At 46.5% G+C, this 14755-nt stretch overlaps 2 protein-coding genes across 4 annotated transcripts in view; one reads left to right on the forward strand and one right to left on the reverse strand.

The window, feature by feature from the left end:
- Positions 1-1055: 1055 nt before the first annotated feature.
- Positions 1056-5067, reverse strand: B3galt6 (beta-1,3-galactosyltransferase 6). The gene has a single exon (XM_031379847.1). The coding sequence runs from the start codon at positions 4184-4186 to the stop codon at positions 3209-3211; it is 978 nt and encodes a 325-aa protein (XP_031235707.1). The 5' UTR covers positions 4187-5067; the 3' UTR covers positions 1056-3208.
- The window catches only part of Sdf4 (stromal cell derived factor 4), a 19565-nt gene continuing 9028 nt past the window's right edge, over positions 4219-14755 (forward strand). Inside the window, exons 1-4 of one of the 3 annotated variants that reach the window (XM_031379843.1) lie at positions 4219-4615; positions 7623-7952; positions 11159-11295; positions 12655-12768. In XM_031379843.1, the coding sequence (XP_031235703.1) occupies positions 7648-7952; positions 11159-11295; positions 12655-12768 (556 nt within the window). In that variant the 5' untranslated portion in view covers positions 4219-4615; positions 7623-7647. Of the gene's footprint in view, positions 4616-4663; positions 4878-7622; positions 7953-11158; positions 11296-12654; positions 12769-14755 lie in introns of those variants that run through there. The other 2 variants (XM_031379844.1, XM_031379842.1) reach the window with 2 other exon arrangements.

The raw sequence follows: 14755 nt of genomic DNA on the forward strand, positions 1-14755 counted from the left end.
AAGACAGGGTTTCTCTGTATAGCCCTGGTTCTCCTGGAACTCACTCTGTAGACCAGGTTGGCCTCAAACTCTGAAATCTGCCTGCCTCTACCTCCCAAGTAGTGGCATGTGCCACCACCGCCCGGCCCAGAATTTCTTATTATATCTGGTGGAGCTACTCTGCCCTTGATTGATGGGCTAATTGTGACTAAGTCCAGAGCAATGTTGCCTTCTGTAGCAGGCCTTAGTTCTCCAATACCGAGTTTAAATTAGCTATTTCATTGCTGACAGGAAATGCCTGGCTTGTGTTGTTTGTTGCCAGGTATAAGCTAAACCCCTTAGGGAGTTTCCCCTATTTACAGGATTATTTTGTAGGGATTTTCCCATCAGTAAAGGGTTTCCTTACATATCTCTTGTTGATCTGCATTCATTAGTCTAATGCCTACCTTTACCACAGCTTCTACAAACTCAGAAGGGTGAAGTTTCTAGAGAAGTCTCTTGGAATGCCTTGCCTACAGTCCCCTTTTCAAGTGACCTCATCTCCCACAGAAAAAAAAATAATGCACATTTTGATATCTAGAATTATTGGCCATTGCTTGTCCAATTATATAGTTATTGGGTCAATATCAGTAGTTCTTTTTTTTTTTTAAGATTTATTTATTATTATATCTAAGTACACTGTAGCTGTCTTCAGACACACCAGAAGAGGGCTCAGAACTCATTACGGATGGTTGTGAGCCACCATGTGGTTGCTGGGAATTGAACTCAGGACCTCTGGAAGAGCAATCAGTGCTCTTAACCGCTGAGCCATCTCTCCAGACCCAATATCAGTAGTTCTAATCCATTCATCCATGAGTGTTGATCTAGCTGTTAAAGGTCTAAGATCTTTTTACACTATGCATGTGCATTTGAAAGCTAAAGTTTCGATCAATAACTGTTTTGTATTTGGATCTGATATTTCCCTGTTTACAGTGGATGTTAATATATGTCAGAAGTCAGTAAAATTCGCTCCAGGGTTTTCTCCTCTGGGAAGTTTCAGGGGTGGGGAAAACAAGCAAAAGGAAAAGGAAGAATCCAAACACATTCAAGTTTACAGCCTGAAAATTTAAAAGCAAATTAATGACAGGCAATCAGGTCTCCTTCCCACACACCCACAGTTCCCCCAGACAGGAATACCCCCAGGCTATACAGACCCAAACAAACAAAAAGTTAATGTAAACTAGGTTTGGTGCTTTATGCCTGTAATCTCAGTAGTCAGGACACTAGGCAGGATTTAATTCAAATCTAGTCTATTAGGCAGGATTGAGTTCACATCTAGTCTAGGCTACATATCTAGATCTTGTCTCATAAAAAACAAAACCCCAACCATCAGTCCTATTAAAATAGAGATTGCAACTTCATCCAAAGCTGGAGGTCAAGGCCAGGCCAGCACAGGCTGTCCCTTTTTTCTGGAGCCACCTAATTATATTTTTCTAAGTATACTCTTAATTTTTTTTTAACATTAAAAGTGGGTATGATATATTGTTAAAGTTTGTGAGGTTGGGGTGCTATGCTAGGTAGCAAATATTATTTCCTTAAGAGAGAATTTAGGAAGCCTCAACTCAGGTTTGGATTCCTGGAACTTTGCTGAGACACAAGGAATCTGAAGGTTTTTGTGGAAGCTTGTATGGAACATAGCTTAAAAAACATGTTGTGTAACTCAAGTCTTTTGGCTTGAGTTTGCCACTAGGCAGCTTTGATAAGAGCTACATCTCAGAAGCAAGTCCACTGGCTGCCCACCCTGCAGCTAACATAAGAGCCTAGTACAGGATAGGCTAATGAATTAACCCTAAGGTGGCACTGATACGGCAGTGAACCAGTTCAAAGCTGCAGCCCAATGAAATGAACACTGGAGATGGTTTCTAGGATCACACTGTCAATGCTCCTGTGACAAGGCTTCCATAGCCTCCATGCTGATACCAAAAGGACTTGAGACTCTCTTGGTGGTCCTGGCCTTAGTCATTCCTGAACTTCAGGTGCTGTTACTGGGCCCACATAAGCCCGCCACTGACTAGCTTACACTCTCAAGGACCTCCTTTCAGTCTGCCACAATTGATAACTGAAGGACTTGACAGTGGGTGGTGTCTGAGACGATTCTGAAATGTATTGACTGGAGATTTCCCAGTGGAACCTGCTTGGTCAGACAGCTGTTTAACTTTTATATTAGTATGATACTGTAAGGAATATTGGTGTGAATAAACCACTTTGAAAGTCAAACTTTGTGTGGATACTGATCACGCTCCCTGAAAAGCTTTAAAAGTCGTGTCTGTTCAGAAACAAACAAACACACAAAGGGACTGACTTATGTGTAAACCTGAAAGAGAAATAGATAGTTTAAACATTCTACTACGTCTTAAACACACTCAGCAGTGGGGTTGGCCATTTAGGCTGTTGACAGATTAATCCACAGTTACAAATTCTGACACAAGTATTTTTCTTAAGTAGTTGAAAATAAAATAAGACTTGCATTCTCAAGTTAAAAAATTTTAAGGGTTTCTCTGCCAAAGTCCTGGCTATCCTGGACTCACTCTGTAGACCAGGCTGGCCTTGAACCCAGAGATTTGCCTGCCTCTGTAAATTCTTATCTATACAAGCATACAATATTTATAAATAGGTCTAAGCAAACTGCATTATATTTACCAACCTCTATCTACAGAGACAAAAATTCTACCCTGACTTGAAAACCAAGTCAAACCTCTACTTGTCCATGACAAAAGATAAAAACAGGAGACACAACAGAATGGAACTTTGTCCAAACACTACAAAGACAACTTTGACAAGTAACATTTTGAGATGAATTCAACACCGTCTGCAGGTTAGGCTGTACAGAACATTCAAGATGGGCAGTGAGCTGCAGAATGCAGAATGAGGGCACTCTAAGCTCATCAAGTGAGGAGGCCCTCTTCCCTCACACTCTAGATGGCTGATAGGTGGCATTACACAGGCCAGGGAGTGTCTGTGTGCGTGCAGATGCAATCCCCACATCCACAACCAGATGTCCTTGGGTAGGCCTTACATAAGACCACTAATAATGAGCCCGATCAGTGGAATAGACATTGTTAGCTGTCTCTGGCCCTCAGTCCCAAGGTCTCAACAGTAATTGGATAAACCAAGGTCACCCCAGATAATTGATCAGATTGTTCAGGAAGCTTGGCCTGAGTCAGGAAAGACCACAGCACCCGCAATGACATCAGGGAATGCCCTCCTTGCGCTGGCAGCACTGGGAGGGTGGTGCTGACCAGTCATAGACATAGGAAAGGCGCAATTGCACCTCATGCTTGCACAACCGGCCCTCGTGCAGCAACATCTGTTGCTTCTCCAACATGTCCTGTGGGCTTTGCTTGTGTGTCACCAGATACTGATTGCTGCAGCCTCGAGATTTGTACTCCGTGTCGAAGCGTGGGTCGTGCTCCCGTTGCACATCCACTGGTGCCAGCCAGGTGCCCAGCGATACGTCTTCACTGTGCCATGCGCGCAGGTATTCGCGGCTGAGGCGCAGGTAATGCACCAAGTCCGCAGAAAGGACATACCCACCGCCCAGTGCGTAGGGCAGGTAGTAGTCGCAGAGTTGCCAGGCAGCTTCTCGCCAGCGACCTCCCGGCTTGACACGACCGCGCCCAGAAAAGAAGCCCCAATAGAGGCGCCGGCGGCGTGCGGGCTCACGTGAGCGTAGCTCCACCAGTATAGCATCCAGGCGCGCAAAAGAGTCGTCATCCGCCTTGAGCACGAACTCGAAGTCCACATGGTCGTCCAGCCATGTTAGCATGGCCAGGACCTTGGCTGTGAGGTTCTCGTAGGCATCGCGCAAGGCGGGGAGCAGTAGCAGGTCCCCGTGCTGTGCTTGCTCGAGCTCTAGAGTACGCCGCTCCTCTGAGCCTAAGCCGCTAGTGCCCACAGCGAAGCGCGCCCACACGTCCTTGGGTCCGCCACGCCTCTCTTGTGCCAGCCACGTGCTGCGCACTGCGGTGCGGCGCTCAACCGCGCGGGGCGCACTAGCCACTAGCACTGCCAGGAAAGCTTTAGCGCGGGGTCGAGCGGCTCCAGAGGCGGAGGGCGTCTCGCCCTCAGAAGCGCAGCGCGCTAAGTACAACAGAGTGGTGCTGCAAAACGCCAGGCCGCCTAGGCCCAGCACCACCCGGTGCCGCCAAGCACGCCGAAGTACCTTCATGCTGCGGGCGGGAGGTCGCCGAGTCGCGCAGGCGCGGAGGCTGGAAGGCGCCTGCGCGACTCGGAGACTGTCGTGGCAGGTTAGGCCTGGTAACCGTGGGAGGAGCCCCGAGGCACACGGTGGCTAGGCGTTTAGACTCCCTGAAGCTGATATCCAGGGCGGCTTTGAAGGCTAGGGCTTGGTCTAAGGATGATTGACACGTGACTCCATGCGCCATTTCTATTGGTTGTTTCTCAGAGGTTGCTTCCGCCCGTAAGAAAGATGGTGGCTTCGAGATTCGTGCCCGAGGCTGTGGTTTTTCTCACGGTTCCCGGTTGTCTTATTCGCCCGTTCCCGGAAGAAAGATGGCGGCGGCCTGAGCTGAGTTCCGCGTACGACTTCGCGGGCGCCCAACTGCGCTCCCCAGACCCGGCGCATCAGAAAGCCGGTGTGAGTGAGGGGGTCCCTGCAGTCGCTTTGCGAGGGGCGGGCTTGGGAGGCCATTCGTCTAGCGTTTGGGTCGCGCCAGGTCTGAGCCGGCTTGACCCCGCGGGCCGTCCTTGTAAGAGTGCGCCCGCCCTCTTGCCCGGCTGCTTCTTCCGGAACTCACTGTGCCGCGGGGGAGCTGAGGCTCGGGGCTCTGTTACCGGCTGACGTTGTGACTTCAACTTGTGGTCCAGCATCTCTGCTTTGGTTTCTTCTTTGGTAAAATGTGCGCCATGAGTTGAGTACTAGTAGTACGAGTTGGAAATTGAAGGCCTGTGTAAAACCTTCATACCTGACCCGGTTTGGTGGTAGTTCTCTCTGGTACTATTCAGTATTGTTCTTAAGTCCACAGAGCTTTTACTTACTTTTTTGTTGATGGCGTTTTTCGAGACAAGGTAACTCTGGCTACCCTGAAACTCACGCTGTAGACCAGAGTGGCTGCACTGGAACTCATATCGCCTGCCTCTGCCTCCCGAGTGCTAGAATTAAAGGCTTTTTAAACTTCACTTCTTTACTGCCAGGCTTTATTTACATTCCTATTTTTGTGCTGTTGGAGAAGATCGAATCCAACATCTTAAATGCTGGACAAATGCTCTACTACTGGGCTAAGTCACCAGTCCACTAACAGCTTTTGGACTGTTTTAGACTGTTGCTTTTTAGACGTTGGTGGTCTTTTCTTCTTCTTTTGTTGTTGTTATCAATAGTTTCGAGACAGGGTTTCATGTACCTCGTCTGAACTTACTATGTAGCTGAGGCTGGCCTTGAACTATTGATTCTGCTGCCTGTAATTGCCACACTTTCAAAGCAAGCCTAGTCTACTTGGCAAGTTCCTGGCCAAACAAGGCTACATAGTGAGACCCTGTCTCAAAACAAAAAAGCAAGCAAGCAAACAAACTGTATAGTCTGGTTTCATCAGAATTATAATGTAAGGATGGCAAAAAAGTACAGATATTTCCCCAGCCACCCTGTGTATACCAGAAACCTAGGTGGAACTAAGTCCTGAATGGACTGTTTATTACTATACATAAGCACAGAAAATTTTAACTTAGAAATTGGGCCCAGAGATTAACAACTAATCTTAAAACAGTTGTGACTTTGGCAAATAGAATGTCATTTGACTGAAGGCAGGTCAAGGGATACCGTTGTCACCTCCACTGCAGGTGTCACTAGCTTTCCTTTTGACTACTTGTTGGAAACTGATGTGTATAGAAGCTATGACAAGATGAAACTCCTGAGTTACATGCCCGGTTTCCTCTCTTTTTATTCTTACTTCCGTCTCCTCAGCATTCTAGGGCAAATTCTTGAGCATTCCTCAGAATTCTCTCTACCCCTGCCAGATGTCCCACCTCCTATTTTCTGCCTCAGCTCATTGGCCATAAGTTTTCTTATTAACAGGTGATGCTTATAGCAGATTCTCTCTACAGCAAAGGTCAGATCCTTAACCAAGGTCACCAAGCTCTGTGACAAGTTGGGATCTGGAGACTTGAGTGACCACAGCTGTCCAATAAACCCTGTGATAGTAATTAAGGAGGGTGGAGTCAGATTTACTTTGTTGTATTGATGACATATGGGTTAAGGTACAGGAAGGACTGTGCTTCAGCCTGGCCAAGTGCAATCCTCCAGTTTTTTTGAAAAGTAAAAACATCATTTGTTGAATTTCTTTTTCACTTTTCTTCTTCATTTTTTTTCCTGTAGTGCTGGGACCAGGCCTAGGACTTGAACGTACTAGACAAGTGTTTTGCCCCTGAGCTATATATATAGCCCTTGCCCCATCCATGTATGTGGATTCTTGTTTCTTTTTTGAGATAGGATCTTATTGTTTATCCATGGCTGGCTTGGAGCTCACAATGTTGACCAAGCTGGCCTTGGAACTCAGAGATCCACCCGTGTCCACCTCCTGTGTGCTGGGATTAAAGTTGAATGTCACCATATCCTGCTTCAATATATGGTTGGCCCTGATTATTAAATCATGGTATGAAATGAATATATTTAGTGAAGCATTTGCTTCCACTTAACTGTGGTGGTCTGTCTTTTTTTTCCTTCCCCTGAGACAATATATCTCTGTGTAGCTCTGGTTGTCACCCAAGTGCTGGGGTTAAAGGTGTGTAGTGACAATTTAGAATTTTGGTTTCTTTAAAAAACACAAATATTAGCTGGGCAGTGGTGGCACATGCCTTTAGTCCCAGCACTTGGGAGGCAGAGGCAGGCAGATTTCTGAGTTCGAGGCCAGCCTGGTCTACAGAGTGAGTTCCAGGACAGCCAGGGCTATACAGAGAAACCCTGTCTCGAAAAACAAAACAAAAACAAAAACAACAAAAAAACCCCCAAAACAAGCAAACAAACAAACAAAAAACCCCACACAAATATTATAAGGATGTGCTTTCATTTTAATCCCGGGCATAAAGATGTGGGGCTGCTTTGGACTCTCCACAGCAGCTGACAATGACTTGCCTTGTGCTTTAGTAGAGGCATGATTTTGCCAGCTATAGATAGTGTTCTGCAATTGTGTGACATTTGGAATTCTGGGAACTTTTCAGGGGATATATAAATGCTAGGGCACCTAGAGGTGTGGTCGGTGGTTGTTCAGGGAGTTTGGTTATGGTTTGTTAGTAATCATACTCAAAGAAGAAACAAGAAAAAAAAATTAGATTCAGAGATCTCTCTTTCTTACCCCTCTATCCTTCTTTCCTATCTAGTGATAGGGGGTGAAACTAGGGGTGGATAAAGGATGGGAAAAAGAAGAACCCACAAAGTAGCAAAGACTAGCTATAAAGGAATGTGCCCTCAACCCTGACCTGGTCTGTTTTCTTTGTAGACTGTCAGGTTGTGGAGCCAGCCATCAGCCTTCAGCTTTCTTGGCAGTGCTAGTAGCCCAGAGCCTTTGTAGTATCTAGGGCTCTAGTTTGAGTTGTGATCTCCCTTTCTTCCCTGCTGTTACCTCTTACTTCAGCTCTTGGCTCACACCTTGCAGGAGTCCCGTGGTCTGGCTAGTGGCGATGACACCCAGACAGAGTTCCCTCTGTGGTCTAGCTGCTCATGGCCTCTGGTTCTTGGGCCTTATCCTTCTGATGGATGCAACTGCTAGACCTGCCAACCATTCATTTACTCGGGAAAGAGTGGCCAACAGGGAGGAAAATGAGATCATACCCCCAGACCACTTGAATGGGGTGAAGCTGGAGATGGATGGACACCTCAACAAGGACTTCCATCAGGAGGTTTTCCTGGGAAAGGACATGGATGGGTTTGATGAAGACTCAGAGCCACGGAGAAGCCGGAGGAAGCTGATGGTCATCTTTTCCAAGTAAGTGTCTTATATGTTTTCGAGGATCCAGCATTTGCGATGATAATTCACTTTCAATAAGCTATTCTAGCACAGAAGAGTCATGACTCCTTTGGGAATGAATGACTCTTTCACAGGGATTACCTATGACCATTGGAAAACACAGATATCTACATTGTGATTCATAGCAGTAGCAAAATTACAGTTATGAAGTAGCAATGAAAATAATGTTATTGTTGGGGGTTACCACAACATGAGGAACTGTATTAAAGGGTTGCAGCCTTAGGAAGGTTGAAAAACCAATGTTTTAGTACCTTGTACTTTGATAGGACTTAGAGGGCCTAAGCTGGACTGCTTAGCTATGCCTAGGCCCTCATGGCCAGGAAGGCCTCAGGATAGACTTCTGCCCCTGCCCCACCTCTTAAGGACTTTGTGCATGACTGTTCCAACTATAGACTTTATCAGTTGAAAAGCATAAAGTCAGGCCAAGTGGAAAGTAAAGTAATCCTAGCATGTTATAATTTCAGATAGAGGAGGGCTGACCCAGGGCTGCCTAGGAAAAGGTATAACAAATCAATGGGTTAAGAACTGATGCGGGGGCTGGTGAGATGGCTCAGCAGGTAAGAGCACCGACTGCTCTTCCGAAGGTCCTGAGTTCAAATCCCAGCAACCACATAGTGGCTCACAACCACCCATAATGAGATCTGACGCCCTCTTCTGATGCGTCTGAAGACAGCTACAGTGTACTTATGTATAATAATAAATAAATCTTTAAAAAAAAAAAAGAGCTGATGCGGGGAGGGGGACACAGGCTGGTTTGTTTGGGTACCTACATTCCCTCCCTCCCTTCCTTTCTTTTTCTCTGAGATAAGATCTTACTGTGTATCCCTGGCTGGCCTTGGACTCACAACTGGTTCATCTGCTGCTACTTGTCTGCTTGCTTGCTTACTTGCCTGCTTTGTGGATTTTTTGGGACATGATCTCTCTATTAAATAGCTCTGGTTATCCTAGAACTCGATATGTAGGCCAGCAGGCCTCTATCTCCCAAATCCTGGGATTAAAAATGTACACCATCACACCTGGCTCTATCTCTGCTTTCTCAGTGCTAGGATAATGGTTTCTGCAACCATGTCCATCCATTTTTTTTTTTTTTGGTCTTATTAGGTTTTACATTTAATTATTTTTTGAATTGTAAGGACAATTTTATTAGAATTTGAAAGAAAAATAACCCAGGGAGGACAAGCTGTAAATCTCAGCAGTTGCCCTAACCCTGAAGTGGAACATGCAAGGAAGGAAAAAAGCCATGCCATTTGAGTTACTGGCAGGGATGTTCACCACATGGCAGCAGGCAGCCACATAACAGGGAGGAAAGGTATAAGGAGAGGTTCTGATGTTAGCCCTGTTTCTGAATTGGCCCTTGATTTGTTAATAATGAAGGCTGCGGGGCCAAATTGTTGGACAAGGTAGGCATAGGTGGGACTTCTGGGTCCCAGGAGGAAAAGGCAGACTTAAGGAAGGAGAGGGGCTTTTTTTGGTCATGTTTTGGAATAAGAAGGACATAACAGCCATATAAAGCCTCAGGAAGAGCTAGAGCCTGTGCCCCCCCCCCCGTACCCCTCCCCCTCACCCCTGCTATGGGCTATGGGCGAGAGGCCAGGATGTTTGGCAGGGACTAGGTGGAATAAGCCATTAAATTTAGGGTGGAAGGAGAAGTGGAGATAGTAAATTGTTAAGGACACAGTGGAACAAAAGGGAGCCAGGAGGGGCTGGTAGCACTGTAGCTCCTAAGCAAAGGTGGTAAATTTTTTAAAACTAAACTCAACAGAAAGAGGCTTTAGAGAAATAGTAAGGAAGCTCAGAGAATTAGAAAAAGCATACCTAGGTTCTGAGCATCCAAAAGAAAGAGACAGAATAAAACAAAAACACAAAGTTGCATCTTTCTGAGTTAGGATTTAGGTGAGCAGATGTGATGGTTTGTATATGCTCAGTCCAGGGAGTGGCACTGTTGGGAGGTATGGCCTTGTTGGAGTAGGTGTGTCACTGTGGGCATGGGTTTAATACCCTCATCCTAGCTGCCTAGAAACCAGTATTCTACTAGCAGCCTTCAGATGCAGATGTAGAACTCTCAGATCCTCCTGCACAAGCCTGCCTAGATGATGCCCTGCTTCCACTTTGATAATGGATGAACCTCTGAACCTGTAAGCCAGCCCCAATTAAATGTTGTCCTTTATAAGACTTGCCTTGGTTATGGTGTCTGCTCACAGCAGTAAAACCCTAACTGAGACACAGTCTGAACTAAACTTCAATATAGCTCAGTTCTTAAGAACTACCTATTTATTTTCTCCCTCTCCCTCTCCCTCTGTCTCTGTCTCCGTCTCTGTCTCTCTCTCTGTCCGCCCCCCCCTTTGTGTATTGGGGGGTGGGAGAATGGATGGAAATAGGACAGCTTTCGTGAGTTATCGCTCTTTTTCTACCAAGTGATTTCCTGGCATAAAACTCTGATTATCAGGCTTGGTGGCAAGGGCCTTTTCTCTCTAAGCCATTTTACAAGTCCTGACGCAGGTTCTTTCTGATATTCCCTCTACTAAATGTGTTTTGTTTGTGAGTTCCGGTAATCAATCTCCAAGTCCCAAGATCTCTGTCACTAAGACCTGGGTTCTATTCCTGAGCAAAATGTTAGGTTTCCAAAGGGACTTTGTTATACATTTGTTGCATTGGAAGGTGCCTGTGTGGTTTAGCTGAAGTATATAAACTGCTATGATTAGAAGAATTATGAGCCAGAAATGGTAGTGCCTTTAATCTCAGCACTCATGAGGCAGAGGCAGATGTGTCTCTGAGTTCAAGATCAGCTTGCTGTACAGGACAACCAGGGTCACAGAGAAATCCTGTCTTGAAAACTAAACTAAACAAATAAATGAACAAAGGGTTATAATTCTGTCCATCATACCCCAAGTGGGAGAGTCTCTTCCCAGTGATGACCTGTTTTGTCTTCAAATAGCAGCTCCTGACTTAACTGCTCACCCACAATTTTCCTTACAGTCCCTGGTCCTCTCTTGGGGCTCCCTAGTGAGCCCCCAGCCTCTGGGTTTTCTATAATACTTACAAATGGAATGTTAGTTTGTGGCAGGTTCATAGCTACTTGTGTGTAATTCCTGAAACCAGAAGCATTTGCCTTTCTGTTGAGAGTCCTAGAGCCTGATCTGATGCTTGCCTTTGTCTGCTAATAGGGTAGATGTGAACACTGACCGGAGGATCAGCGCTAAGGAGATGCAGCACTGGATTATGGAGAAAACAGCAGAGCACTTCCAGGAGGCTGTCAAAGAAAACAAACTACACTTCAGGGCTGTGGACCCCGACGGTGATGGTACAGTGGGCCCAATTGACAGAGCTGGGTGAAGTGGGTGAAGTCAGGCAGGGGACTCCAGCCTTACGGGTAGAACCTGAGAGATGTCCCCAGGCCAAGGGGCAGAAAAGTAGAATAGGACACAGTAGGGCTAGGGATGATCAAGGAATGAGGTAGTTTCTGTGTGCTTGTTGAAACTAAAGGACACAGCAAGTACTACACGGACATACATTTTTATTTATTTATTTATTTATTTATTTATTTATGTATTTATTTTGTGAAATTCCATGTATATGTGTATTGATGTGTACACATGCCTGTGGAGGCTGAGATTAACATTGGGTATTTTGAGTCCAGAGCTCATTGATTTCATTAGTCTAAATAGCTAGCTTGTACCAGGGATTCCTTGTCTCTGCCTCTCAGTGCTGAGATTATAGATGGGCCTCCATATCTATGCAGCTTTTACATAGATGTTGGGGATTCAAATTCTGGACCTCGGGGCTGGAGAGATGGATCAGCGGTTAAGAGCACTGACTGCTCTTCTGAAGGTCCTGAGTTCAAATCCCAGCAACCACTTGGTGGCTCACAACCATCCGAAATGAAATCTGTTGCTCTCTTCTGGGGTGTCTGAAGACAGCTACAGTGTACTTACATCTAATAAATAAATAAATCTTTAAAAAAAAAATTCTGGTCCTCATGCTTGCACAGCAAATGCTTCACTTGGAAGCCATCTCCCAGCTAGGACCCAAATATTTTAGTTGAAAAGTAGTACTAGGTTGTACAGTTGTGGCCCATGCTTTTAATCTCAGTACTCAGGAGGTAGAGGCAGGTAGATCTCTAAGTTCTGGGCCAGCCTGGTCCACAGAGTGAGTTCAGGATCGCCAAGGTTAGACAGAGAAATCCTGTTTTGAAAAACCAAAAAAAAAGGGGGGGGGGGAGAAAATACCAGAATCTTAATAGTTCAGGGCCAGCCTGGACTACATACTGAGACTACTCAGTAAACCAAAACTAGCCAGTATCTCTTAAAAGTTTGGGATCCCTTTCTAGTGTTCTCCCATCCTATGCTGTAACCAGTATCTCTATTGGCCCTGAGGGGTAAAAGTTCCCCTTGATTCTGCTGGTGAAGAAGTTGGTACAGGATACTGGCCAAAGCTGTGGGCTGAATATTCGTTGCCCTGACCCTGAATGCCACCCTGGCAAGATGTCTGGAGCTGTACAAACCCTCACCCTTCCCTAGTACTAGACACTCAGCACACAGGAGCTTTTACTGTCTGCCCTGTGGCTGCTTATAGCTCAGGATTTCTAGCAGATGTCCTAAAATAACTGTCTTTTTCATGACCTTCCCTGCCAAGTATCTTGACCAGGGTGATCTCTTTTTAGGCCATGTGTCCTGGGATGAATATAAAGTGAAGTTTTTGGCAAGTAAAGGCCACAATGAAAAGGAGATTGCTGAAGCCATCAAGAACCATGAGGAACTCAAAGTGGATGAGGAGAGTGAGTGCTGGGCACCAGCCAGGTCACTGTGTTGTATAGGGTGGGCTGGCTAGGAGTGGAGGACTGACTCTGTCAGGTGGTGTGCGCTCTCTGCCGCTGCGCAGCCCTGGGGCTGGGCCCAGGGACTGCCACACTGGGCACCACATGGACGGGGGGGGGGGGGGGGGGAACAAAAGGAGGGAGGGTAGAATGACTTATACCTGGCCAGAGTTTCTGTGCTCTGGGCAGTGCAGATATAGATGTCTGCCTGCACACTCTGCTCTGCTGGGGGTGGGGGGTGGGGGAGGTAGGAGGGGCATCTGGGTCAGAGTCTGTAGGGGGTGGGGCAGAGATAACAAGATAGTTGCAAGGGGTCCCTTGGCCTCCCAACAGCCAGGGGCTAGGTTCCTGCCTCTGGACATCGTGAAGCTGGATGTCTCGGAGAGGCTGAAAGTGAGGGGAGAAGAGGGTGGGGAAAGAAGTGGCAGCATGGCTGTCCTGTGCTGGGGTTGGGGTGCTGTGCGGGGGTGGGGGGCAGGAGAGTCGCTGGTTCAGGTCTCACTACTGTAGATGCTGGGGCTGCATGACACGTTAGTTGAAAGGAGACATGGCATAGGCATAAGATGTTTTATTGTAGGAGGGAGAGAGAGAAGATAAGGAAATAGAGGCTGGCCATGACCACGTGGAGAGAGATAGAAAGGAGAAGTAGAGGAGAGGAGAAGAAGAGAAAGAGGAGAAGGGAGAAGAGGAGAAGGAGAAAAGAAGGGAAGAGAGAAATAGGGCAAGAGAGAGGGGAAGAGAACAAAAGAGCAAGAGAGGAGGGGAAGGGGCAAACTGCCCCTTATATTGTGGGGCTGGGCTACCTGTCTGTGGGATGGGGCATACCTAGCTGTGGTCAGATGACTGGGGGGGTAGGTCCAGCTAGAATGCTGGGAGCTTGGGACATTGAGATAGCACATACCTCTCATGCAGGGGGCTATGGGGGGTTGTGACTGAAACAGGAGCCAGGGACCCAGGAGGTGTGGCTGAACACCTTCTACCCATGCAGGCAGAAATTGGCACTCACCAGATCTTAGAGTTCCAGACCCATTACTCGACTAGGACCAGGTTGCCCGAACAGACCACTGCCCCACGGACTCTGTCCTGGCTTGAGTCTTGGGATCTGGTGCTTTCAAGTAGAGGCAGGGAGGAACTGAAACTACCAAGAGAGGTCTTTAGTAGAAGGAGCAGCCTTTGTCACAAAAGCTGGGCAATGACACCTACTATACTCAGTGGTGCCTTGGAACTCCAAGAGTGATGTCACTTCCAGGTAGAGGCGTGGACAGTCTGGATTAGAGGTAATGTTAGGCATACTGATCTTTGGGGCGTGGGGCACACAGGACTCAGAACTGGGAAGCCCTCAGGGACAATTGTCAGAAAGGGAAGTCTGGATAACTAGTTTGTAAAGCATAAATAAAGGACCTTACTCATTACTGCCTCGAGTCCTAGACCCCTTCCCCTTCACCTCTTTCCTTGGCCATATAGTAATTCATTCACAGTGCTTTCTGGCTCTGTAGAGGGTTAGGACTTGTGGTGTCCTGTACTTCTCCATATATCCCTCATGGTTAGTCATATTATATACAGTTCTTGGCAGATATGCACATTGTAACACCTGTACCCTACTGTCTCAGTCTGTCTGTGCAGCTGATCTCAATAGAGGCTACCTGCGAAGTAGTAGCTCAACAGCACAGAAATCCTGGAAACATACTGACCATGATGACCCACATGAAGTACAGTGATGACCAGTATTTTAGTTCTGTACTTCTCTTTTATTCTCTAGTTTTTTCGTTTTTTCTTTTTCTACCAGGCTGGCTTCAGAGACCAATCTGCCTCTGACTCCTGAATGCTGGGAGTCAAGGCATGTGCCCCACTGTCTAGCTTTTTTCTTTTCTTTTCTTTCCTTTCCTTTTCTTTTCTTTTCTTTCTTTTCTTTTCTCTCTCTCTTTCTTTTTCTTTCTTTCTTTCTTTT

Source organism: Mastomys coucha, unplaced genomic scaffold, assembly GCF_008632895.1.
Source record: "Mastomys coucha isolate ucsf_1 unplaced genomic scaffold, UCSF_Mcou_1 pScaffold18, whole genome shotgun sequence".
Lineage (NCBI taxonomy): Eukaryota > Metazoa > Chordata > Mammalia > Rodentia > Muridae > Mastomys > Mastomys coucha.

What these genes read in the sequence shown, in the direction of transcription:
- B3galt6 (XM_031379847.1), bottom strand. Translation starts at nt 4,186, where the DNA reads ATGAAGGTACTTCGGCGTGCTTGGCGGCACCGGGTGGTGCTGGGCCTA.